We start from the raw sequence: 26,161 nt of genomic DNA, 5'->3' as shown, positions 1-26,161 counted from the left end.
CTGTCAGGATGTTTGGTTGTGATCTTTGTAATTAATTCCCCTTTGTTTTTACGAGGTTCTGCTAATAGGATTCCTCAGTCGGTGGAAGCTGGTGATCAGATTAGTCTCTGTTTCTGATAGCCTCCTGGGAGGTAGCTTCACAGAGAGGCTTCACTGAGCTTTGTTGCCCTGAAAAGATGAGCCTTATAAAGTAATTATGGTTCAATTAGTTTTCGTGTGGAAAGCTCCAGACTGGGACTGGGGTAAAGCTGTGAATCCAGATGCCGTTTTCTATCGAACTGAGACTTAGATAGTGGAAATACAAAAGGTAGCCTGGATAGGCTCTGTCTGCTCCATTCCCTTATCAAACAGGGATCCGGGTGAGTGGCAGACACTTTGCTCTCTGAAACTCATTCCTGCTGAGGTGTCTCATATGGCCTAGGATAAACGCTGTGGCCACAAACACTCCACCACGAGGCAGAGGACAAGCAGCTCTAATGGTCACTGCACTTGTCTTGCAGCTTTCCATCGGAGGCATCATCATTCTGAAGGACACCAGTGAGGATATGGAGGAGCTGGTTGAACCCGTGGCAGCTCACGGTCCGAAGATCGAGGAAGAGGAGCAGGAACCTGAACCACCAGAGCCCTTCGAGTACATTGATGATTAAGACCTGAGGTACAGTGTAGTGCATAGAGTCACCTTTATTAATCCCAATGAAGGAAAAGCCTCCTTGGATCAACTGAAGCAGTTACCAGCACCCAGCACTCTTCTTTTAGCTCTTTGACCGCTTCTGCGCCAGATTCAGGAACATGCTCTGTCCCAATTTGAAGAGTTTGGCAGCAATAAAAGAGAAGTCCACTCTTCCAGATCAGGCCTGACCCAGGCGTCCTGGATCTGGTCTCTAATCTCGCAGGCTTGGCTGCTCTTGAGTAGAGCCTTGCTGGGCAGAGTTAGAGCAGTGCATGGGGTCACAGGCAACAGCTGAGCTGGGAATAACCAGCTCATGAAAGCCGGTCCCAGAGGGGCAAGTGGTTTATGTAGCGAAGCTGTCATCTACTTGACCTCAGTGTGGCAGGATTGGTTGAAAGAGAACTACTACTCTGCTTTCTGGGGTTGTCTTGTCTGCCCAGCAGTTCTTAGCAGAATTTAAAGACGCTCCAGTCATGGGCTCTGTGGTGCTCTCTGAGCCCGACATAAAGATACTTATAGATCTGTTCCAGGGAATGAATGGTGCAGTTCTCAGGTTCCTCCATTAAAGTGCCTGAACTGATGTGCAAGTTTCTCACTGAGAGGCAGAAACCCGGTTGCTTTATTTCCAAATATGGGCTGGCATGTCCCAGTGCTCCCAAGAGCAAAGATTATGCACTTGAATCGGTGGATGGGCAGGAAAACAAACTCCTTGCTAAAAACTGTAAATGCTGCGTCAGTGGCAGGCTTGGGTGAGTGTGTGGGGCCAACCACAAGAAGCTTTAGTTAAGTACATTTGTTTTTCTGGTTTCTCTCTCCCCTTCCTCCAGGATCCTGTCCTCTAAAGAAGACACTATGCTTGATATCAGAAAGACAGGCATGAAGACCTTCCTCTCGAGATCTGCTGTTCAGTGCATGCAGCCCCAATCTGTGCTGAGCTAAAGCTGATAGTCCGTGTTTTATGGCTGAAGAACAGATATATGCTATTTAGTGTACTCTTTCACAAAACCTTGTTTTCAAATAAATATATTAAAAACTCTTGACAGAAAACTTGCTGCTTTTAAAAAAAAAAACAAAAACCAACAAACAAAAAGGAAGCCTAACAACCTTCTTTTCCGCTCTCCCCAAATTTTAAAAACTAGACTCAAGTCATGCGTCTTCCTCCAGCAAAGCTCGACTGACTTTGCTCCTCTGTAGAGTTGTCAGGATCTGTGCACATCTCTGCTTTCTCTAGCACTCGTTTCGGCTGAGTACGTCACCAGCTCCAGCCTGGCCCAGCTGTAGCTCTGATGCTGCAGAGAGGGCAGGTCTCAACTTGCCAGCAGCTGTCCAGAGGAGGGCTGCTTCCAAATTACCTCTGTGATACCGACTCTGCACTGATCTTCCCCCTTGCTCATCCTGGTATTCGTGTGACTGGGGCCGACAGAAGGGCTCTGAGTGTTAGTGATGGGGAAATGGGGCATGTTTCTCTGTTTCACAGAATCCCTTTTTTTTTTTTTTTTCCCCGTGTGCTTTCACTGCGCTCACCAAATATGAGCATAATAGCTGATGTGAGCAGGCAGCTAGAAGCACATTACAGGCCTAGATGGGGTGAATCCAGACATGCAAGTTGTTACGCTGCTGTGCATCGTTAGCCAAGGGGGGATTTACAGTCAGGGGTATGGAATGAGCAGCAGTCAGAAGGAAAGAATGCAGCTCGGCCGCTCGCTGTCGGCCCAGCCGGCCCTTCACCTGTTGGGCTGTAACGCTTCGAAGGGTGCGTCACCGGTGGGCCAGAGACCGCGGCTCTGGGCAGCTGTAAGCCAAATGCTGGGGGAAGCTCCATCATTTGAAACAGCGCTTAAACGGAATGAGGTTTTTATTGTATGTATGTTGGGAACGTTTTGCTCCATGTGAACATACCACAGGCTCATGTGCGTCGGTAATAATGGAAGACAAATCTTGCATGTAGTGCCTGGGAACTTTTCCAGCAGATGGTTTATTTTGGTGAATGTTTCTATAGCAATAGAATAGTCTGCCTTTGTTCTCTGCAGAGCTTAAGCGGTACGGAGCAGAGGTATGGGACTGAAAGCCAGTTTTGAGTCCTAGCCTTCAGTCAGAAGTTCCTGAAGTTAAAATGCTGTCTCAGTAAGGGTGCTGGTCAGAGCTCGCAGTTCTCGGCGGGATCCAGATCTGTTCTCCCATGGAGCAGAGCCAAGAATGAACCTGAAATGGCTACAGACAACGTTACTGCCAGTGAAAATGGAAACAAAGAGGGAATCACTGCTCCAATCCCATGGTCCTTCAAAATGAGACCTGGTATGGTGGTGCAAGAAACAGAAGCTGGACAAATGTACATTATGTGAGACTTTCTGGTGCTGGAATCCCTTCCCTGGGAATGGGCACCTGTATCCCGTGCTCCTGCATGTTCTGCTGATGCCAACCAGTGTGGTATGTGGTGTTTTTCTGGTAATTTGTTAGTTATGCCTTGTGTCATCTTACAAAATACCATGTCGAGGGGAGGACATTGGGAGGAGAAAAGAATAAATCATTTCAGGTCATTCAGCAACCTGCCGGACAGCCAGATATTGCTAGGAGATTTCTAGAGTCCGAGTAGGAATGCTGGGAATAGCTGGCTCAGAAGGACCTGAAGTCGTACACTGATGCCTTGGCCGAGCTGTGAACAGCCTGCTTCTATTCACAGGACTTGTTGCCAAGCCTTGTTGTTTCGTACTGTAGCAGACGTTTCAGGGTAGCCAGTATATTCCTGGCGCTTGCTACAGGTTTGGTTCTCAGTGCGGTTGTGTAAATCTGTATGCACCGAGCAGTTCCCACTGAGCCATGTACTGCCTGGGGCACCGTCCAGGAGACTCGATCCTTGTGCTAAATGATTTTCTTGTGCCTGTAAGACCAATCCTGCCTCTGGCAGCGATGTTTCCCAGAGCTGCCTTGGCACCAGCAAATGTAAAAACCTCAGATAGCCCCAAACTGATTTCTGAGCTGCTACTATGGGGCCACGTGGTAAGGTTACACTTGGGCAGTCAGATCTTTAGAGGATCTTTTGGTGGCTGTGGAAGAAAAAGGCCATGTGTGCCAGGCTGGGGACACCAGGAGGGACATCTGGGAATTGGCCTGTCCTCACTTCCCCAGCTCTGCCACTCGCTGTGTTTTGTCTTCGCTATGTCAACACACAGGGGAACTGCGCGGTTCAGGATTGGCACCGTGGAGAGAGTGCACACAAAAAAGCATCCGCTGTCTCGGCTTTTCCCCCCGGCGGCTCTGCGTTTTCCTGCTCGGGAGAATGTCCTGGGTGGGAGTCCAGGGGAGGGGGGAGAGGAGCTGGAGAGCATCGACAGAAGTGGCAGCTGGTTAAAGGGCGAAGCAAATGGATGAGCAGTGTGAAGGAGGAGAGGCGACGGCCACACCGCAAATCTGAGTTGCTGTGAGCCGAGGGGGGAGCGGGAAGGGGCAGCTCGGTGGGATGGTGCTTGGGGGGAGGAACAACCATGAGGAGTGTTTTCTAGCAAGTGCAAATCGACCTCTCGCCGGAGGGCCGATGATTGAGAAGCGGCTCCTCTCTTGGCAGGAGTACGCACCCTACGTGGCTTCCAGGGGTTTCAGCCTGTTTGCCCCTCTCTCCGGAGAGAAGGCCGTGCGTGCAATGAACAGCTCGTCCGTTCCTCGTGCATTTGGTATCAGTAGATGGGGCTTCCCTTTGGGGACTTCCCCAGCTGAGCTCTGCAATCGGAGCCCAATCCACTGCAGAGCGTCCAGGTCCTGCCTGGCTTCGCGCGCAGTGGGCAGCCCCTCGGGTGCGTGTGCTCAGGCCCTGTGAGTTCGTAAAGGATAAACCTCTTCCACCCGCGCCACAGCTTGGGAGCATGCTGGTCCTGTACCTTGGTGAGACGTGCATCTCACTCAGGGGACACTGCTTAAAAGACTCCAGACAGCACAAGGACAACAGGCCCTCCTGCGGGGCGTTTTTGAGAGTTTGTTGCACACAGCAACGCGTCCTGACTATAGAATGATCCCATACATGTGAATTTTTTTTCTAACCTCTAAATATTTCTTCAGTTCACTAATCAGGCTGCTGAGGATGCTGCTCTGTGACCACCTGAGGTGTTGCCCGGCGCTTGGCTGAGGTGCTGAGCTTTGCTCAATTGCCAAGATGCCACCTGGGAAATTTGGAAATGGCCAACCTGTGACTTTGTTAAAAAAAACACACAAAGAGGTTGTAACAGCCCCAGGAGAGTTCAAGCAAACCTCTACAAAGAGTCTAGTAACGTTCTGGAGATGCAGCAGAAAACCTCTAGAAAAACTTCCAGGGAATGGCCAGGAATCATCCAGAAATCTTCTGGAAAGGTGCTAGAAAACCTCTGAGAAGGCTCTGGAAAGCCTGGACTGGATCCTGCCCCCATGCTAAGGTGTCTGACCAGTTTCCCTAGGGACAGATGGGGCCAGTAACTGCGGGACCGTCTCAGTGCTGTGCTTGGGGGATGGAGGCCACCGCTGGCTTTCTGATCTCCAGTTTGGAGAAGGCATGGTGGGAGCCCGGAAAGCTTTGCTGCTGCTTTAAATAATGTAGTTTAGCCACAGTGACTCATTAGCGCTGATTTCTTAGGAAGTGCTGCTCTCTTGGGCTTGTCTGGGGATGCTGCGGAGGGACCCACCCCTGGGGTGTCTGCCAGGGGCTAACTGGACCTACAGCTCCTGGGTTTGCCAGAGGGTGAGGCCGAGGTGACAGGAAGCATGCTTCTGTCCCTCCTGACTAATGGGCCTCATCCCCCTTAACCCTGCTGAGAAATAAATCACTTCAAAAGCACGCTGCTTCTGACAGATCCCAGAGTCCCTCCAGGAGGCCCTGGACATGTCTTCAGTCTCTCCTTTCCACTCGTTAACTCAGGTACAAGCCCCCTGCTTGGCACCGTGCTGGGGACCAAAGCGGAGATGGAGATGTCGGAGGTAAAGCTCCCAGGGCAAGGGGTCTTTGAGGAGGGGGCCGACAGCCCCCCAGCATCGCTCCTCTGCCCCAGCGGGCACTCAGGAGGTCTCGTCCTCCCACTTCTCCCCATCACAGCACGGTGCCGCCCTCCCTATCTCTCCCCTTCCTTCCAGGGCCAGGCGAAGCTCTTCCTCCTCGCCGTTCTACACGAAGGTTGGGCACCGCTGATAGCGATGACGACGTTGGCCATTTATCTCCCTGCATCCTGGAGCGTCCCCCACCCTCGCCCCTGCCAAACCCCAGCCTGCCCCGGGCTCCCTCTGCCTGCTGCTCTTGGCAGGGTTGGGTTTTCAGCCCAGCTCCGGGCCCACCTTAACCCTGCAGCAGTGGCAGGATGGGGGAGATGGGGAGCACAGGCATCGCAGGACTGTGCAAGGTGGGTGGTGGTTGCTTGCAACCTCTGATGGGACCAGTGGGCCTGAAGGCCTTCACCCGAGGGTGCTGATCTTTCCTCAGAGTGGCTTCACGTGGGAGCGAGGGTCTTCGCTCCCTCAGTGAAGATAACTGGTTCTGGCAGACCTGGTTCAGTGTGTTTCTCCAGCAGTGGTGGGATTGGGCTGGCCCATACTCTGTGCCTTGGGAGGAGAAGCTGCCCCAGCCCCTGCTGCTGGGCTCCAGCTCAGGACTGCCTTGACTTGGCCTCTGAAATCCCGCTCCGTGTGGGCAAACAGTCCAGCTGGCAGCAGCTCAGGTCCGGACTTTTGTTTTGAGGTCTGTACTCCAATTCCTGGCATTGGCTGCACAACTAAAGCTCTGGGTTTTGCTCAGAAGTACTGTGCAGGTACTCAGGTGAGCCATCAGTGTCTCTTCCAGCACACGGGGGAATCGGCGTTACCCACATATTGCAGAGACGTGACTCGAGATAAATCCCGTTTCTGCCCAAGTCCTTCGGAGACCAGCTAATCAGAGGTCCTGGAGACCGTAACGCCAGACGTCCCAACCCTGTGCGCTTGGTCTGATGGACCCTGCTGCCTGACACCTGTGTGCACGTGTGTGTTTAAGCAACACCTATGTCTGGTTTTTCTCTTTGTGTGTGCAAAGCGTGTGCAGAAAATGGACGGTGGAGGGACTATACCGTGAGGGTCCAGGTGAAGCAGGTCCTGGCGAGCAGGGCAGGGTGCATAGGGGCACACCCTGGAGCTCGCTGCCCACCGCCTTGGTGCAGGGCTGGCCAAGGGGAAGGGCAGTTGTTTGGTGGCAACAGCATCCCTGGCCAAGGGTATAAATAGCTCCTCTGGTGACCCAGGGAAGAATTGCTGCACAGGCGAGGTTAATTGTCAGCAGAAATTATGGGGACATTGTTCCTCCAAAGATAACCTGCAAGGGATGAAGTGCGGAGCAATTTTTTCCCCTTCAGAGTGAAGGAAAAAGACCTGAAATATTGGTGCTGTGCCTTTGTTCTCAGCTTTAGGCTGGCTCTCCCATTTAGTTGTTTTTCTCCATTCCATGTCAATGAGAACCAAGATGGATTAACTTTTTGTTTCCCCACCTTGTCCTCCCAGAGGAGAAGCTGAGATAGCTCCTGTAGGGCTGGGCAAATTCTCTGTTTACTTTAACTTCACCCAGAGATCTTTTTTATATTTAGCTTAAGCATGAAATCTGGGGTTCAGGCATGACCAAGAAGCAGCTGAAAATAATTTGCTGGAAACATCTGCATCAGACAGCAGAGTTCATGGGCTCATTCATAGATGAAACCTGCTGCTTGCTCCTCTTGTGGGCCTAGAGGTTTGGCAATTTGTCCCCGAGTGATCGGGCAGGTGGCCATCAGTCTGCATCGGTGGCATGGGACGGATGGCCATTGGTCTGTGTTGGTGGCAGCATCAAAGCTGTGCCCATGCGGTGAAGGCAGTGAGGCTCCCTAGGGCTGTTGCTGGGACGGGGGACGTTTCTCCTGATGATGAAGCTCTCTGTCCTGCTGTTTCTGTGCACTATTTTCTCCATATTATTTTTTTTTAATGGAGCATCTCTAGCTCTTCCCTCCTCCCAGCCCCCTGCCATTTTTGGCTGGAAAGCCTTGCTGTTACTGTAAGCCAAGCCCTCTCGTGCGTTGGTGTTCGCCTTGATGGGGGCTTAATGACCCATGTCTTAGATGAGCACCTGCCAGAAAGCCCAGCTGGGGCCCCCTTCGGGCCCGGGGCACTGAGCTGCCGTCATCCCCCACGGAGGCACCCCCGCCCCGCAAAGGCAGTCGGTCTCTCCTGGTTGTCAGCTCGGTCCCTGTAGGGATCTCTGAAGGGTGATCTCTGCCACAGCTGGAAAGGTACCATGGGCTGATCTGTCGGGATGGAGGAGCAGAGAAAGTGCTGGGGGACTCCCTCCCTCCTTCAGCCTGGGCTGGGCTTTGGCCAGCCCACACCAGGGTGGTGGCAGCAGCAAGAAGGTTTTGCGGAGGTTGGAGAAAGCAGCATCTCCTCTCCAGGTGGGCACTTGAGGGACACGGGGGGGCTGACATTTCAGGGCAATAGGTTGAGCCCTGGATGCTTCTGTCCTCATCTGCAAAGTCCCACTGGGAGAAGAAAGCTCTGGCTCCTTCCACACTGGGCTGCAAGGTGCCTGGGAGCCTCCATCACCATTTTGCAATGGAGCTGAAAGGAGCTTTTTGGGGACCCACCCGTCAGTCCCTCCTCCCTCCCTGCTTTGCACTGAGCAGGCCAAGAGGCTTCTGAATCTCAAGGAGAGCTGAGTTCATGCATCCCATGGCACAAAATCAAAGTCTTCGTTGTGCCTCTCCTTTAGTTACAGGAAATTACTCAAGAAAGGTCCGCAAATAAATAGCCTGGCACAGGCTGATCGCATCCTTCTGGGGAGAGGTGGGGCAAGGTGAAATTTGAGGCTCAGCAGCAGCTAAACAAGCCCTATCCAAGGGAGACAGAGCAGCTTTATGATAGCCCGATACTGGGGAGAGCAGAGAGGTTTTGCAATTCCATTGCCTTGGTTTTCCTTGCAGAGGGCCCTGGGGAAGCACTGCTGTGTAATTCACTGCTGTGTAATGTGAGCAGCGTCTGAACTGCTGGGCAAGTGCCCTGCCCAAGTGCAGGACGTCGCTCCAAGCAAACCCCTCTGCCCCCCAGCCAGTCCCAGTAGGAGCCAGTCTGTGCTCCAACCCAACCAACAACAACGTGTCATCAACTAGAAACTCAAATGACTTCTTATTTATTGCCTAAATGCTCCTTCAAAATATTCATTGAAAATCCAAACCAAAATATTTTTTGGCAACTAAAAGCTGAAGTTTGACACAGAAAATAACAGAATGTTTAAGCTTTGAAAAATGTTCTTCTCCTGCCTGCTTGCTTTTATTTTCAGTGCAACCACTTGGAAAGGCTACTGCAAGAAGACATTTCCTGCAAAATCTTCCACTTGGGCACAGAGAGTAGCCTTCTGTTTCTATTCAAGCAACAGGTTATGATCCAGCCCGGGACCTGCAGCTGGCAGAGTCGGTGGCCCAGCTGCAGGAATGCTCAGCCCCGGGCAGAGGCAGTGGTGACATCTGCCCCAAGAAAAACCTAAACTATGGAGCTGGGGTGATGCCCCAGGCGATGATGAATGGTCTCCCTTGGACACACAGGGCAGCGGAGTCCTGCTTTTCAGGCTTGAGGCACAAGCTTTGTGTCTTCCTGACCTTACCCCAGGCACTGGCCAGCAGGTGGGTGTTCACCTCTGGGCAGCACCTCCACGGTTGGCCATGGAGCAGTGGTGAAATAACTCCCATGGGTTATGGATGGAGCATTAGTGCCTGCTCACCATCTGTCATAACTCTGCTTCCCATCACCTTGCTCCTTCCAAAGTTTCACTTATCAGGCTGATAATTTCAGATCTGGCAACAATGTTCAAGGGTGATTTTTTTTTTTCTCTTGTTCCTTCAATTTTTGTTTAGATTGCATAAGGAGAAGAATACCCTTAGATCACAAGCCAAGAGAAGACTGTACCCTGAACTGTGTTCACCCACACCGGTGTCAGAAAGTTAAGGTTTGACTGGGAAATGGTCTCAGTGGAGAGCAGTGCCTCTGAGCTGGCTGGTGAGATTAGCTTTTGGGTTTTGTGAGGTTATTAAGGGTCTAAATCCATGTGTGCGGGGCAGCTCTGCGTTTCGTTTTGGCTGCCCACTTTAGGAGCCTTTTAGAGGAAGAAAGATGGTGCCGTGCTGTGTCTGGTTGTGGGACGTGCGGAGGACATGGGTCTTCTTAGGTGTTCATGGTGGCAAACAAGGCTGCACAGGGTGAGACTGAAACCCCGGGCAGGACATCACTGGTGAGCCAACGTCATTTTGCTGTGTCTAGCAAATGCTTGCTAGAAACTTGGTGTTAATGGTGAGAGGTTCATTAACACCACTGCTAATTAAAAACAGGACAAAGCCTCGCTAAGGGGCTTGGCCAATCCTCCTGTTTGTTTTGGTCAGGCTTCCATGAGGTGACGACATGTCGGACTCGTGCCTGCCGGAGCCGTGCGTGCACGACCCAGGGGGCCGGTCCTGGCGTCCCTCACCCCGGCTGTGTTGGGGCTGTGATTCAGGCTCCTCGTGCAGCGCTCGGCCGCGACAGGGCTCTGCCTTTTTTGCCCGACATCTTTTTCAAACGGACCTTCCAAGCTGGGGGGTAAGCGGGGCAGGCAGCCTGGGCCAAGGGAATTACTCCCGGCCTTTCCATCCCCTCAGAGCGCTCAGTGGCAGGTGCGATGGGGGAAATACTGCCGGATGGCTGTAACGACTGTAATTAAGAAATCACATAATTGTGCAACTAAAAGCTATGGGCCTATGGACAAGCACACAGCGTGGTGTGCTTTTACAAGACTTCTGGCCTGCCCAAGGATGGCTAGGGGGTACAAAAATTTACGTTAAGACAGTAGATCATTTAAAAAAATTAACTTGACGCCAAACTCTCTTCAAGTTACGTCAGAGAGCTGGAACCGCCAAGTCATTCTTCACCGCAACCAGGGGGAAGCTCCAGGGGGCGCTGCCCGCCGGCACCGTGGAGAACCCTCCCCCGTCACGTGACGCGCCCTTCCCGGCCTGGGATTGGCTGAGCGGGATCATGTGCGGCGGGAGGGGGCGTGGCGTGCCGGGGAGCGAGGCCGCGGTTGCCAAGGCGACAGGAGGCGGCGGGGCGGCGGGGCAGGTAGGCCGCGCCGCGGTGGTGCCGGTGGCGCTCGGGGTTTGCTCGCTTCCCTCCGCTCCGGTGGGCTCAGGAGCGGGTAGGGCCGCATGCTCTCGGCCCGGAGCGGGGGGGGCCGCATCGCCCCGGCCCGGGTTGGGGGGGGGCGGTGGCGGTGGCGGTGGCGTTGGCGTTCTGCACCCGCGGACGGGCTGCTGTGTGAGGAGCCGGTGTGATCGCCCCGCGGCCTGGCGGGAGCAGCGGCTCGGGTCGGCGAGGACCGGCTTCGGAACTTCTTTGGAGGTGCCTTACGGGAGGGGGGATATCTTCCTCATGCGGTTTGTTTGGAGATGAGGTGGCTAATGGGCTGTGCGAACCGCGGGGCTGCCTGCTAACAGCCCCCTTCTTTACAATTTTCTAGGTTTATCGGCGATGAGACGTAGCAGTAACACTTAGCGATGGGTGACGTTCTAGCTTATGAAGCTGAGTTACTCGGACTGGTGAGAGAGGTTGGTTTTCTCTCTTCTTTTCTTTTTTTTTTTGGTTGAAATGAGCAAGGCAAAATTTCATAATGTTTGTATTCAGAGCCAGGCATTGTAACTGTGGTCTAAATTCTGGAGTTATTTAACTGGCTAAGTGCTACACCCTGAAATCATATTGACTCCTGTCATGCTCTGTAGATTCAAAGGGCTCAATGTCCATTAAATGCCAGCAATCAAACATCAAATCAAGCTAGAATTATCTATTGTTCATTTCAAATGAGGCGTTCATTAAAGGAACAGTTAAGTTAATTAGATCCACAGACAGCTTTGGGGCTCAGGTCCAACCTGTGAAAATGGTGAGATGTTTAAAACATTGCTTAGCTGCCACCTCATTTCATATGTGTATAGAATCATACAAGCATATAAAAACCCTAGAGCTGACAAAGCCTAGGCTGAAGTCCTGAGGCCACTGATCTCCGTGGGTTAATGCCTAAGCAGGATTTTCCAGCTAGGTGCTCCTCTACCCATATGGCCCATAAGAGGTAATCAGAAGATTTTCTAAAGTGTGAAACGGTCCTGTGAAAAGGACAGTGAGAGACAAACTTTCAAGGGCGGGTGTCTCTCTGGTAGTCTGTGCTTCAGCCTTCTGGGTAAATTGACTAAAATGGGATATTTCTGGTTTGGAACAAGAACACAAACTGTGATCTCTGCTGCTTGTTACTGCCTCATTCCTTTGATCGACGCTGTGTTGGTAGCCTAGTTAGGGCCCTAAGTGAACACGAAACCAACAACCTAACCCCCCTGCCTTGTGTGCTTGTGCGACCCAGCGTACTGCAGGGTTCCACAGATGCCGGTGCTGCGGAGAGGCGGTCAGGAGCAGCTGTCAGCCTTCGCTGTGCCCAGCTTTCACCAGGCTGTCTGTTGAAAGCCTGGACAGTTACTTTCTGCCTAAAGAGTCTACCAAATGGCAAAATCATACACAACTTAAATCTTTTTGTGGGTCTCAGAAAACAAATACAGAAAGAGGTTTAAGTAATCACTACTGTACTACTGTTTATGTCAACAGTGAAGAAAGTAACGATTCTTGTTCTCTGTGGCAATGTTGGGTATCCAGATAGAGTTTGCAAAATGAAATGTGATGTCTTGCCTCAGCAACCAATAACTAAGACTCCTGAAATGGGGGAAGGAGGGGAAGTAGCGTGTAATATAGTGACTGTACATTGTGGGAGGAAGAGGCAGGACTGTTTATCTCTTTCTCAGAAGAATAGTGCTTGATTAGCTGTTCATTAATTTGGCTTGCACAGCTTCAGATGAGTGACCTGGCTTAGAATTCAAGCTGTCTGACTGCTGCTAAGGAGATGAGAGTCACACTTAAGAATTTTGCCCTCTGAGAATTTTATTTGCAAGGAAGTTATTTACTTGTTTCTTCAACCAAGGTATACCATTAATGGATTTTAGTTCTTTTTCTTCTTTGGTTGAATGAAATTACTGGCTAAATGAGGGGCATCATTCTTTCAGAAAGGATGTGCTTGGTTGTCAGTATTATTCTCTAGGATGCAGGAGGAAATTTAGTTGAGAGACAGTATTTTCATACCACCTGAGGTACCAGTTCTTGGTTTGTTGCTGTGCAGCCTTTGGCATTTATGGACCCTGCTACAGAGAAGGTTTAAGGGATTTTGGCACTTCATGGATCACTCACTGAAGCATTAATAATCTAAAAAAATATTGTTCCTGTATGTTTTTGTCTTGTAGTATTTGGATTTTGCTGAATTTGAAGAAACAGTGAAAGTATTTACAAAGGAATGTAAAATAAAAGGGAAGCCACTACCTAAACCAGCAGGTGTTTCCTCAAGAGATTCAAAAGCTTTGCCTGTTCAGGTAATGCATCATTTACACTTACTTTGAGTAATACTAAAAACAGTTAAAGGCCACTAACCACCGTGGGCATTATTACAGTGGTGAGATTATCTGAACTGTCTGAACAGATTCTTGATTATTTGAAGAAGTTTGCTAGCAGTCTTCTTTCAGTGCAGGAACCTTCAAGTTTGTTTGTGGGGTTTTTTTGTTGTTTGTTGTTGTTTGTTTGTTTGTTTTTCAGAACTCCAGTCCTTTTGAACTGGAGACAGTGGTTTTGGTTCACGCTATTTTAGGTTTTTAGCTTGCTGTACATTGATAAGACTGATTTTCACACACTGTAGGCATGTATTTTTCCCTTATGGTAAAGGTGGGTTCCCAGATCGACATGCTTGAAAGTTTGGGCTTTACTTTTTGTATTGATGGTTAATTCAGGCTCTCAAAGATATTAAAGATAGGTAGAGAAAGAATATTTAGGTGGTTATTGAATGGTGAGAGATCTTGGGTAAAACTTTTCATTCAAAGTGTTCAGCTGGCCCTTGAATTCTTCATTCACAAACCTACTGTTGAATAAATGTAACTCTTCTGTGTTTGGTTTTCCCCTTTTCCCGTTTGCAGAAAGATCTGCTTACAGCATTTGAAAATGGTGAGCAAAAAGTATTCTTCCAACTCTGGGAGGAGCATATTTCATCTTCAGTCCGGGACAATGAACCAGTTGCGCAGAAGCTGGAGTTCTATCTTCACATTCACTTTGCCACCTACCTCTTAAAACACTCTATGGGAAAGCCTGTAAGTTTAGTTCACGGTTCAAACTTCAAATTGCTTTTGTTTTTTTTACTTCATTTATTTGTCATTTATTTCGTTCATTTGATGAGGATGGGATGTTTAGTAAGGAGAATTCCCAGAATATGTATTCAGTTTTTGGGCCGCGATCTGCGTTTTAGTGGAACCAGACCCTTGTATTGTGAAGTACAGAGATGGAATTTGTAGATATCCTTATCCTGGAGCTCCTGAAGTATTTTAACTTGGAAAATACCAGCATGCTGATACTGTCACACCTCTAATTGTAGTCCATAGGAAATTCTTAAAACACTTATTTTGCTTCCAGTTTAGACTGAAGCTATGTGTTGAAATATAAACACTTCTTATAAAATGGGGAAGCTGAATCTTGACTAGCTCAATATATCATATTGAAAATTTTATTTCCAAGCTGCAATAAAATAAAATACGTGTTACATGGGACTTTTATGATGAAGAGACATTTAAGTAGCCTGGAGTCAGCCAGATCAGCCAGGGCTTAATAGCTCCTGCCTTACATCTGCCAGCTGCTACAGGAGTATTTGGATGCTTTCAGTGTGTTTTCCATCCTGTAAGGAGCTTTTGGTCTGTTCCGTGTGCCAGCTCCCTTTCCTGGTGCTGTGTGAGTGGATTTGACGGTTCTGCACTTATCACTGAAATAAAGCATGTCTAAAATAGGTGTTTCCTCTCTGCCCTGAGTGTGGAAATGGCACTGTGCTTTAGAAGTCTAGCTTGAAGTGGGCAGGGATAATTTACATTCAAAAAGCAATTGTCCCTCTCTTCTTTTGTTGGACCTGCACAACACAAATAACATCATCGGGTTAAATTTTCTTTTTTGAGCGGTGAAAACAAGATATAATGCTCTCTAGTTAAATAAATATTGCTTTTTAGATAACGAATATTCTAGGATTTCAAATTTGATATTAATGTATTTAGGTCTCTGCTTATATTTGCCAGCTTTACGGTGCATTCAGAGTGGTAGTTTTCCAGATAAATATGCTGCTTTATTTCCTAGGACAAAGCTGAACTTGAGGAAAGGATTTCTGATTTTAAGGCGTACCTGGAAACAAAAGGAGCTGCACTGAGCCAAACTACAGAGTTTCTTCCCTTCTATGCTTTGCCTTTTGTTCCAAACCCCATGGTTCATCCTTCATTTAAAGAACTTTTCCAGGTAAGTATCTATTTTGCAGAGATGGTATTTGTGACTTTCTCATGGGGTGATAGACATTGAATGATGCTTAGTTTGGCGATTGCTTTTATTGTGTCCTTTAACAGAAACTGTACAATCATAAAAGAATGTATATTTGATGGAGGAAGAGTTGTGAGAGTGCTATCAATAACACGGTACCATCTTAAATATATTTTATATTTGCTTGAGTTCCTAAATGGTACGCCAGCTTTGCATCCATAAATAAGAATTGCTGTCTCTTCTTCCTTTCCACACAACCCTGAAATGCGCATGCTTCTGGGAATCGCTATATAGAAGTTTAAGTCCATTTACTTGCTTTGAGGTTGTTGCCCAACCCCACTATCTGTGTATATATAGCTGGATTTAAAACATGATAGCTAGGCATAAGGAGACTGAAGCGGTTTCATTTAATGTGGAAAAGAGAAAGTCAAGTTTATAAGTAATCCTCCTGTAACAGAAAATGAGTCAATGTTGTCTGTGTTCTGAGATTCTTCCCCACCCCTCATCCCCCCAGAAAAATGCTGGAAGAGCATAGCTGTGCTTAGTGGTTTGGTGACTCTTGCCACAGGCATTTTTCCTGGTTAATTTTTTTGTTAAATATGTGTTAGCCTTCACCTTTGAATGGCTGTTTCAGAGTTCAGTTCTTAGGCTTGCACGTGCAAGGTGAGAAGAGAGTGTAAAAGTTAGTGTGTTTGAACTTCAGAATAGATCTCATTTGCAGGTGCACTTTCAATGTGATGATGATCTACAGTTATTCTATTGATGAAGGGGTAATAAAACACCCTTACGTTGGCTGCTTTCTGGGCACCGTGCAGGTAGATGGTTAGGTAGGCGGTAGATGTCCAGAGCTGTGGTTTGGTGTTCCGAAGTATTGGTGGCAATTCCTGTGGGGAGGGTACAGCCACCATTCCACCTGCTGATGACTTGTTCCTGCGGTGCAAAACTGCATCTTAACTTCTTGATTGTGCTGGAAATGGCTGGTTATGTGGTTGCACTTGGACTGGATCAAGGAACTGATCTGCTTTAGTGCCTGTGAAGGTGTGTGTATACAGCTCCCATGTACACAAACACACACACATGTGCATACATGATTTTTTTTGTAAAATCTGTATACTGTTTTGCAAGGTTATATGCTTGAAATGCTTCACTCTCCTACCACGTGGACAGTTGTGCTGGTTTATCTAAGGAGCTGCGGGCAGTTGTTGTGGTGGGAGAAGATATCTTCAGCCTGCATTGCTGCCACACCTTCTTTGATATCAAATCAAAGCTTAAGTGATACTTGCCCTAGGGCTGACTTTGGATGTACCAGCTGATGAGGAGCTCCGGTTTAACACCAAAAAAGGCATATACTGCCATTTTCCTTTGGGACTAGCTATAAATAATGAGATGTACTGGTTGACCTCAGAGATGGGATATGACTGCTCTTTTTTAATTATACTTAGCAGCTTTTTATTTTTTTAATACCTTATCTAAGACGAGACCTCAGGTTTATTCATAGTAACCCAGTGTCCAAGCTCTTAGTCCACAGTCACTCATATTTTCTTGTGGGAATTGTACAGCTCATTCCATGTTAGTGTTGAAACACAGATTGTTTTATGTTTGAGAAAGAACAGCAGTGACTCACTAGTCTACTAAGCAGTGTTCTTATGGCATATTTTTTTTTCTCAGGCGTCTGATGCTTTATATAGCTGGAGTTCCTGTCTGTTTGTGTAATACATCTTGAAAAATAATATACACTCCTCTCTGTAGGAGACATGGTTCCTTTGGTAATATACAGCGTACTGTGGCGCACCACTGTCTGGACACTGGATTGGTAAATGCAGCAAGTAAATACCGTATGCTCTCCAGCGTGGTGAAATAAGGGCAAATCTGAGCTGTGAGAACAGCTTGCAACATATACATATACAGCAGTAAATTTAGGAAGCTTCTGCTGCTTGTTGGAAGATACTGCTTTTTCATCTGTTGGCTAGCTTTTCGTCAAGCAGAAACTAGCTTAACTGAAGGTTTGAAGTAGAAGAAATGAGTATTCAGTGAATTCTTAGGTGTAGTTTGGCTTTCTTCCTTAACTGTTATTTTTTTGTGCTTATGAGACACTATGTCAGGCAGTATTCCAGTTAGTGGCTGATATGTTGGTCTATTTTTTGTACGAATTGTTTTCTCCAAATCCTTATTTTAGAAATGTTGTACCCTGATCACTGATGTCATGTCATGATGCTTGCAATAGTTACTGACAAAATTTACAATTCCCGGATCTTTTAGGAGTGAAAGATGACTATAGTGATTACTTTTTGAAAACTGAGCAATGGAAAATTATTCATTTTGTACTCTATTTCATAAATTTAAAATTAATATTCTTTTTATCTTTTTCTCAAGTTGCTTATATTTTAAAAGTACTTCTAATTTAGGGGCAGTTGTTGCATGTACATACAAGGCACCGACACTATATGGTAGTTTTACACTTGAAATAAAGCTACATCGTGGTTTTAGTACTCTCGTCTAGGAATAATGCTGCACTCTCTTCTAACTTCTGTACACTTTTATGGGTAGCTAGGAAACACATTCACTTCAGTAACAGTGAAGGGAAAATCTCTTCAATACAATGCTGGCTGCCTTGTTTACTAGAGGAAGGTTGCTCTGACCCCAACAGTACTTTCAGCAGAGTGTACATATTTGGTGAACAACTGTCATAATTTGTTTTTCTTTTCAAGGATTCCTGGACATTGGATTTAAGGACAAGATTGGAAAAGTTCCTGTCTCTGACTCTCAAAGCCAGACAGACTCCCCAGCTTCTCACTTTATTTGTATCCTTTTGAGAAAACACTTTGAAGATAATTAGAATTACTATAAAGAGGCAGTATAATTTATTGGAAGAGTGTGCTGCTAAGATTTATTGCAGAATTGCAGTAACATTGCAGTTCAGTGTTTTTATGGTAGGAAACATTTTTTTATAGACCATATTCAAAAAAACCTTTTGAAAAAGTTATATAAAGGCAATGTGTAGATGCATATGAACCTGCATATTTATCATATGACCATTCTTTGCTTCCATATATAAAGTACAGGATACCCAAGGCACCGACTTGACCTGACTTCTTTCTTAGTGTTTGTAAAGCCATTTCAGGGACTAGCTGAAAGTTTTCCAGGGCTTTTAAGGGTTCCAGAAATTATTGTTTTACTTTGTGCTGTTTGTGCTTCAGAATGTATTGTTTTTCTAACAATATTGTTTAAGCTGTGTTGTCTGGCCTAATTTGCAAACTAACTAGCTATATGACAAATGATCTTCTCCATTTTTGGCCAGTACAGTTAAGGGCAAGGTAGAGAGAACTGAACTGGAGTCTTTGTTTCTGGCTTTTTTTTAGCAGGAGAAGTTGAAAGTCCTTTTGCTGCTATATTTTACTTTATTCTAAAGCAGCATCTTGTCATGGTGGTAGTGAATGATGAGCTGGAAATTATATTCCTGCTGTTCCATTCCTGGCCATTTGCCAGGATGGGGAGCAGTGATCAAAATGTTGCTTTCCCTCCCACATTTGCTGTTGGCTGTTTGCGTGGGAGTCTGGCATAGAAGAGTTGAAGAAAACTTTCTCTCTGCTTAGTCTTCGTGGAGTAATGGACTAGATCCTAATTGAGCCCTGAATGTTTCTTGGGTATAAAACATCACTTGCCCTGAAACATTTGCCTGTATTTTATGTAAAATTAGTGGTTTGACTTTTGATTTTGGTGTTAATACATTTAGACTGGAGTTACCGTATCTTATACTTCAGGGCTGGATCCATTATCTTTAAAAGTCAGCAAAAAGTCTCAAGCCTCCATGCAACATTGTACATTGTGCACTTATGAGATTTTAATGTATTTATTATTGATTCATTTATTCTTGCTCTCCTGTGAAGCATCAGGCATTGGCTGTTGCCTGGGACAGTAGGAATATTTGGCTTAGTTGGGTTTGCCAATTGGTTGAATTTCTCATTCTGTGTCTCTGGAACAAACACGTACTGAAAAGACACATGTTTTCCTGAACTGCTCCTACTCGTACAACAGAAGGAGAATGGACAGTGCAACAAAGGTAAATGCTGAGATGTGGTAAGGATATTCTGTAAGATTATTAGGGGCTATAATAATGGTGGAAAGTACGCCTGCAATGACGGGGAAACTAGTGATGCAGGGTTAAAAAGTCCTTTGAAATCCAGACCCCTGTCTTAGTGATAGTTATTGCTAGACTGCTTCAGGTCAGTAGGGTTGAGCATAGGCCTAGAAATGGGAGGGGGCCTAGTAGCAGGATTTGTATTTTAAGTCTATTCTGTCCTGAAATATGGTAAAACCAAGTGGAGAACTCTGTACAAAGTGCATACCAGCTCTCCATTTTTAGTTATGACGAAAGTAAGTTTCCTCATATTCCTTTCCCATACCTGCTTATGCTAATCCGCATCTTCCAGATATTGCAAATCTCATTCAGTTGTTCTGATGACTATCTGATCATAGAATCATAGAATGGTTTGGGCTGGAAGGGACCTTAAAGAACATCTAGTTCCAACCCCCCTGCCATGGACAGAGACAACTTTCACTAGACCAGGTTGCTCTTAGACATTTGGATGATCTTAGACAAAGATGATTTTTTTTCCTATTCACTCATCCTGTTTAAACTCCTGAATTAGTACATATTGGTATCGCCTGAATAAGAACGCATTAAGTATGACTCTCTGATGTGTTGCAGTTTTAGGTAAGCTGTTCATACACACTTAAGTGTGTAAGTGACTTGGGGTCCTTTAAAAAATACTAATTTCAGCACTGAATCCCGTTAGATACTGATGGTACTTGAAATATTGAACTGATTTTTAAAAGGCATATAAATAGAACTTAGATTCCCCGCTCTCTTGCATTCGTTTTTTCACTTGGCTTTCTGTGTTGACTGCATCGGTAGGGATTTATATGAGCCCAGCTGGGTTCCTAAAACGACTTTTCCTCTTGAGTTATTTTAATCTTTAATTTTACACTGAAGATTTACTATTTGTAGATTGAATTAAGGAGAAAGTTAGGCTCATCTCCCACTGTGAGTTCCAAGTATTTTCTTTGTTATTTTGTGCTTTGTGTTGCACTAGACTTTCTTTGAATAATAGATCTTTTTACTTTCCAGAAGTTACTCTTTTTCCTTGTGGTGGACTTTCCTGAATGCAATAATTTCATACTCTGATTAAAAAGAAATAACTACACGATTGGGCCTGAATTATTTTGGGCGTAATTATTTTTTATTTGGGCAGGTTCTGTGCTTTGTACAAGTACAGGGGCTGTCATGGTATTGAATCCATGCAGGTCAGCCTTAATTTGTAGATCTGTTACGTGCCTTGGAGGTTGAGCTGGTTTGGATTTTTCATAAAGGTTACTTGAGGCCTGTCTTGTGTGAAAGTTTTGGATCTGGGAGGTTATTTTTGCAGTATGCTGTTCAGATCACATGGGATCCACAGTACATACTTGCTGTTGGAGAATGTTTACTTTATCATTGAAGGAGAAATGCAAAGAAAATTAATAGGCAACACATGAATGAAGACCAGTATGGCAGAGAGTTCTGAAACAGTCTTTTGTAAATAGTTGCCAGTCATTAGTCTGACATACTGAAGCACTTCAAGTTTGGGTGAGGTGGTACATATGCTCTTGAGAGTGTCCTGGAGAGTTTAGTGTGTTTACCTTTCCTGATTAACCTGCTACAGTCTGGCTTTTTACCCATTTGCTAAAAAACTTTAATACCTGTATGACTTTCAAAGCCATCTGTGTGGCAGTTATGCTTAACTCGCAGCTCTCCTGTATGTTTTCAGTTTGGCTGGAAAGAGAAGAATTGCAGAATGGTTGGCATCTTGCACAGAGAGCTTCAGACCTTCCGTGTGTCCTCTGTGCTTACAGGAACGGAGAGAATGAAGTATTTGGAAGTGTGTTCAACTATTGTCCCTTTCACTGCCTCATTACAAATCTGTGGATGAGTTTACAGCCACTCTTCCACCGTTTTGGGAAAGGGGGGAGTGGAGGAAGTGTGTCAGGCTGCTGCACAAGAGAAGGTGAAGTGTGACCCACTTGTCTGTCAAGATTTGCTATAATCTGAACGACTACTAATGTGGAAAGATGTCAGTTTAGAATATGGGTAGTAACTTTTATGGACATGAGGTAAGCAAGAAGGAGACAAGGCAACTACTGCCTCTCCTAAGAGCAAGGTTTGGGTGTCACGTAAGGAGTCCTGGTCTGACAGCAGCCCTTGGGACCTGCAGCTCCTCTGCTGAGAGCTCTGCTGCATTGTATGCAGGAACTCAACCTGGTCAGTCAGTGCTTCTAGCAAAGTATGTGAGGGTGGGCTGAGATTAGAGACAAAGAGAGAGCAAGCACAAGTTCAGGAAGAATGTTTGACGTGTAGGTAAGTTGTGGTAAAGGACAGCGACCAATCTCTTACTCAGAGAGAAAAGCTTATTGTGGAATTATGTGCATATGTGTAAGTCCTTGGCTGATGGTAGGAACTGGAGTCAAAACATTAAAAAGACTTGACAATTACATACATGAGAGAGCAGGCAAGAATACTGGTAGAAACATGCAGTAGTTCAGGTGATGCCGAATGCCAGCATCTTCATTTGGCAGAGTCACAAGCTTTACTGTACGCTGTATCTTCCTAAACCAGGAGGTTAGTCCTCTGTCCTTTATTTTCCCCTCTTTTCCTCCACAGAGGAATAACAGTTCTGGTAGGTATTAGGTCCAGAGCTTTCCCCCCCACCTCTATAAGCTTATCCTACGTAGAAAGCATTTGTCAGTGTTGGAAGTTGTGTTTGGGAGAGGGAAAGAGAGAAGCCAAATGTGTTGTGTTACTCTCTGCTACCTATTACAGGTGCAGTTTGATTGCTGCTGCAAGGTGACTTAAATGTGAACTGCCCCTGAAAGGCTCTCTTTCCTTCTCCCCTGTCCTGACTCAGATGACAATGATTTAACATTTTAAACAAGCAACTAAATATTAATTTTTACCTGGACTGGTAGCTCCCTGATCTGTCTGCGCAAATGCTGTTATTGGTTATGGGGATATGGCAGAAAAGCAAGGGGGGAATGGGGCAGCGCAGGACCAGCTCTTCCAAGTCAGCTACATGTCAATGATGAAAGCTTCCTGTCCTCTTGGTAAGAGAAACTTTAATTAAGTATTTTTCCTTTTTTAGTAAAATTACTTATGTGTGAGAAGATAGTGATATAAAAAATGCAAGATACGTCAAGACTTTGTGATTCCTCTGTTTGACTGTCTTTTCTCAGTAAAGACCAGTGTTTATAATTGATAATCCCAGGATTTAACAGGCAAGGGGTAAGCTGGACCCTGATTCTTAGTTGCCAAGATAGCATTCATGAGCTGCATTGAGTTTTGGTTATGTAGTTTTTCCCGGTGACTGTAGTTGGAAGACAAATTTTCATCACTGGAAATTTTCCCCACTGGGCTATGAAAAGCAAGCAAATTATGAGTAGGTTTATGTTTCATGACTTGGTGCTTCCAACTTTCCTCTGAGTGAAAGTCACACTCTGGATACATCCACTGGAAATTTCTGAATCAAATGTGTTGTATCGCAGTTAAATAAAATGTATTCCAATTTGCTCATCTAGGCAAAGGAATAAAGTGCTGAAAAGTGGCTAGCTTTGTTCAATGGTTGCTCTCAGAATCTTTATTAGTTTAGAAAAATATTCTTGTTTTGGAGCTGTCTCATATTAAAGCTGTGCTGGCAGTTTAGCATGATGGCTGTGGAATAAAAAATCAAAGTTGAGTTATTATTATCAAGGAAGAATAATTTGGGTTGTCTTTGGAAGCGATCTTAACTCTTCTGATTTTTAAGTTGATGAATATTGATTGCAGCTGAGATGATTTTAACAGCTTAAAGAATTGTAAAAGGTTTGGCGCACTCAGAACGATTACTTAGTGTTACTGGGAGCTGTTCTAGTGTTCTTTCTTTTTTTTGTTTCAAGTGCATTTTGCTGGATTTGAACAGGATCTGTGGCTTGTCTCAGGTTCTATTGTTATTTCACACCGGTTTTCACTCCCTCCTAGAAAGTATAAGAAAAATATCATAAGGGTGGCTTGATTTGCAGTTTGATATCTGGTGTCAGTCACAAATCCTGCAGGTGCAGAATGCTGTGATTCATGAATGATTCTCAGAAAGCAGCCGTTCTTAGAGGGAAGGAGGCTGTGAGAGTAAAATAACTGTCCTTTTTTTTTTTTTTTTTTTTCCCCTTAACTCATAAATTTTGAAAAAATACAGATTAGAATTTAAAAAAATGTACTTTCTCTGTATTCCATGCTTTATTTTAAGACTGTTAGTGTATAGCTAAGGTTTATAGCTGAAGTCTATTAATGCACATTCTCTCTAAAAGATCCCATTAAAAAGATAATTTTGCTAAATTTTCTGAAAGTAAAAATAAGCTGTTCTGCCATCTACTGCTTTTCATATAAGTGAGTTGAAAGCAGCCTATTTCAGAAACCCTGAAAATCCATAAGATGTGGCAAGCCTTTAAAGCAATTTCCAACATCTGAATGCATAGAGCTATCTAATGACTTTGATCTTTCTCATTTGTAATGCAAGCTTTATGAACAGTTCTATTTGAATGGTATTTTTCTGGCAGTTTTGCGTCTCTTTATGTTCACGTGTTTATTGCTTTTTGAAGCAGTTTGTCAGAAGTTGTTTGGCAGATCTTTGTGCGCTATCGGTACGTCACTACCTGCAATATAACTAGATCACCATTGTAGAAGACGACTTGTGAAGGCTCTACCAGATAAGCCGTGGTGCTAATATGGCACTTCCACTCCCCACTTTTCCCCTCTGCTTAAGATTACCACCCCTCTGCCAGCTGCCATGGGACAGCAGAGGTTCGTGCCTGAGTTCGGAGAGCAGGGGAGCAAATGGCAAGGGACAGTTTTTAAATAACTACACCTGAATTCTCCAGAGCTTGTTTATTATAGCTGCAAGGTATTATATGCTGAGCTTTTCTTAAACACAGAGCATAGCTGTGCAGTGAAACTTTGTACTGCTTAGGATTCTCCAAATGAAGATCCCAAAGATTTCTACTTACATCAGTTATGTTTCCCAAAGCTTCTATGTTACAGGAACATATGATCTACATCTTTATGGAAGGAGACAGTGAATCATGAAAAACGATAATGGTTTCCTCAAAGATTGTGGGCAAAATCTGTTCAAAGCCAGGAATAGGAACTAGTTTTTCTAGTTTCCAATTTTGCATCTTAGCTACTTATTTTGTTTTTCTTCCCTCTGGGTCTGGTTGGACCTAAACTGTGTCATATTGGGCTGTTTGGAATGTTCTACTCTAACCCAAAAATTTTTTAAATCTGTGAAAAGAAATCCTACTTCTGTCTGAAAGCCTGTAGTCAAGCCGATTCCTGCACATTGTTTAACAGAAAGTCCTATGGTAAATATTCAGTCTGTTTGCAGATGGGCGCAATGCCATTTTCACAACACTAGAGCGATACTGGCTTCTCAGCAAAGTAATTAGAAGCATAATGTTCTAGCAAAATACATAAACATCAGCAGTAACAATAGAATTATTGTGCCTCCCTTCATAGTTTTGTCCAGTCATGAAGATGTGCGCTGCGGTACACAGCTCCAGATTCCATGCCTGACTTCCATGTAGAACGCTAATTTGGCTAGGTCTGAGACTGGGATGGAGGATACAGATTTTGGTGCTTAGTTTGCTTCTTTCGTCTCTAAAGTAAATGAACCCGAAGGAACAAAATGTATCAGGAATGTTTGCTTGGTTTTTAATTTAGACAGAAATAAAAGACAAATTGGAGTTATTTTCGGAAACTGAAGGTACTAAAAGTAACTAATATCGCTTACCATCAACCGGTAAATGATGGAATCACCTGAAAAATTTCATGTAGAAGTAGAGAATGAAGTAGAGAATTCCCTGCAACTTCAAAGAATTGAGTGAATATTTTAATAGCAGATGAGGAACTGGATAACTTGAATGTTGTTTGTTTGTTTGTTTGTTTTCTGTGAGTTGTACCATTTTCCTTAAAAGATAGAAGACTTAGTATTTACTTTAAAATAAGCAAAGCGCTACGTAACCTAAATATCAGTGGTCTATTTCTATAAATTAACTGGAGAAAACACCCAGCCTCACAGTATAATCTAACAAACACTGTCATGAATCCCTGGGTACTGTCATTCTCCTGTTTTGTTTTTTAATCTTTGAAGTGGCTGCTTGACCTTTCCAGTTGCTCTGTGTGATAATGTTGTTTACCCACTGTTACTTTAGTGAATGTAGAAGATGATAGTGCATGAATCTCATCTGCAGATAACAAGTTCAGTTTACTAAGTCCAAGCTGCATTGTCATATATTCTTCTGATTCGGTGCCCACAGCCTCATTTTGTCTCTGATAGCATGGAACTTCTTGTATTAACAGACCTTTAAAACAGTATCCTCATTACAAATGTGTTTGATGATGTTTACTGTCTAATAGTTGTATTGCTGCTGTAACTGTGAAGCAATTGTTTCTTTGAGGAATTAAGACAAAATAAATACGTGTAGCTGTTGCTATGAAATGAAATCACACTAGTAGTGTGGAATTATCCTTGCAGTGAAATTCAGCCCCTTGGATAAAGTAATTCCACAGCAGCAGTTGAAGTTGTCCCTTCAGAGCAGTAAAAAAGCTTGTGAGTTCTTTTGTCTTTCAGTTGAAAAGGTGATGTTATTTCTTTTTTATTATTCTCTTGACAGAAATGTTGCAACATCTTCATCAACAGTTAGTGGAATCTGAGCACAGGACCATGACCTACCTGAAACGATTTAACAAAATGCAGGCAGACTACCATAATCTCATTGGAGTCACTGCAGAGCTGGTGGATTCCTTGGAGGCCACAGTCAATGGCAAGATGGTAAGAGATGACTCGGATGTGTACTTGCTTCCCCCACCCCCAGAAAATGGAGAGAGAATGCCACTAAAATGTGAATTAAACTTGGTAGTTATGAGCATTTCTGTAAGTAGCGTCTCTTTACTAGTGAAACACAGCACTGTGGATGAGAGATTCTTCTGTTGCCCGTGTGTACTAGGATAAAGGTAGTGCAGAAGATGGGTTGAATTGTGCTGGCTCA

General features: G+C 45.1%; 2 protein-coding genes across 3 annotated transcripts in view; both read left to right on the top strand.

Moving 5' to 3' along the window:
- The window catches only part of PSMD1 (proteasome 26S subunit, non-ATPase 1), a 76,232-nt gene extending 74,515 nt beyond the window's left edge, over nucleotides 1–1,717 (top strand). For both annotated transcript variants that reach the window (XM_082320950.1, XM_082320949.1), the window contains 2 exons: nucleotides 501–655; nucleotides 1,498–1,717. In XM_082320950.1, coding sequence (XP_082177076.1) covers nucleotides 501–647 — 147 coding nt within the window. In that variant the 3' untranslated portion in view covers nucleotides 648–655; nucleotides 1,498–1,717. The remainder of the gene's footprint in view (nucleotides 1–500; nucleotides 656–1,497) is intronic.
- Nucleotides 1,718–2,453: 736 nt separating this feature from the next.
- The window catches only part of ARMC9 (armadillo repeat containing 9), an 80,315-nt gene continuing 56,607 nt past the window's right edge, over nucleotides 2,454–26,161 (top strand). Inside the window, 8 exon segments of the mRNA XM_082319305.1 lie at nucleotides 2,454–3,097; nucleotides 11,157–11,244; nucleotides 12,970–13,095; nucleotides 13,690–13,860; nucleotides 14,885–15,040; nucleotides 17,767–17,859; nucleotides 19,094–19,118; nucleotides 25,787–25,944. Of these exon segments, the coding sequence (XP_082175431.1) occupies nucleotides 11,194–11,244; nucleotides 12,970–13,095; nucleotides 13,690–13,860; nucleotides 14,885–15,040; nucleotides 17,767–17,859; nucleotides 19,094–19,118; nucleotides 25,787–25,944 (780 nt within the window). The 5' untranslated portion in view covers nucleotides 2,454–3,097; nucleotides 11,157–11,193.

Source organism: Platalea leucorodia (genome assembly GCF_965183815.1).
Source record: "Platalea leucorodia genome assembly, chromosome: 8".
NCBI lineage: Eukaryota > Metazoa > Chordata > Aves > Pelecaniformes > Threskiornithidae > Platalea > Platalea leucorodia.
Note: the sequence above shows the minus strand (reverse complement) of the source record. Positions and strands in the feature narration are given on the sequence as shown.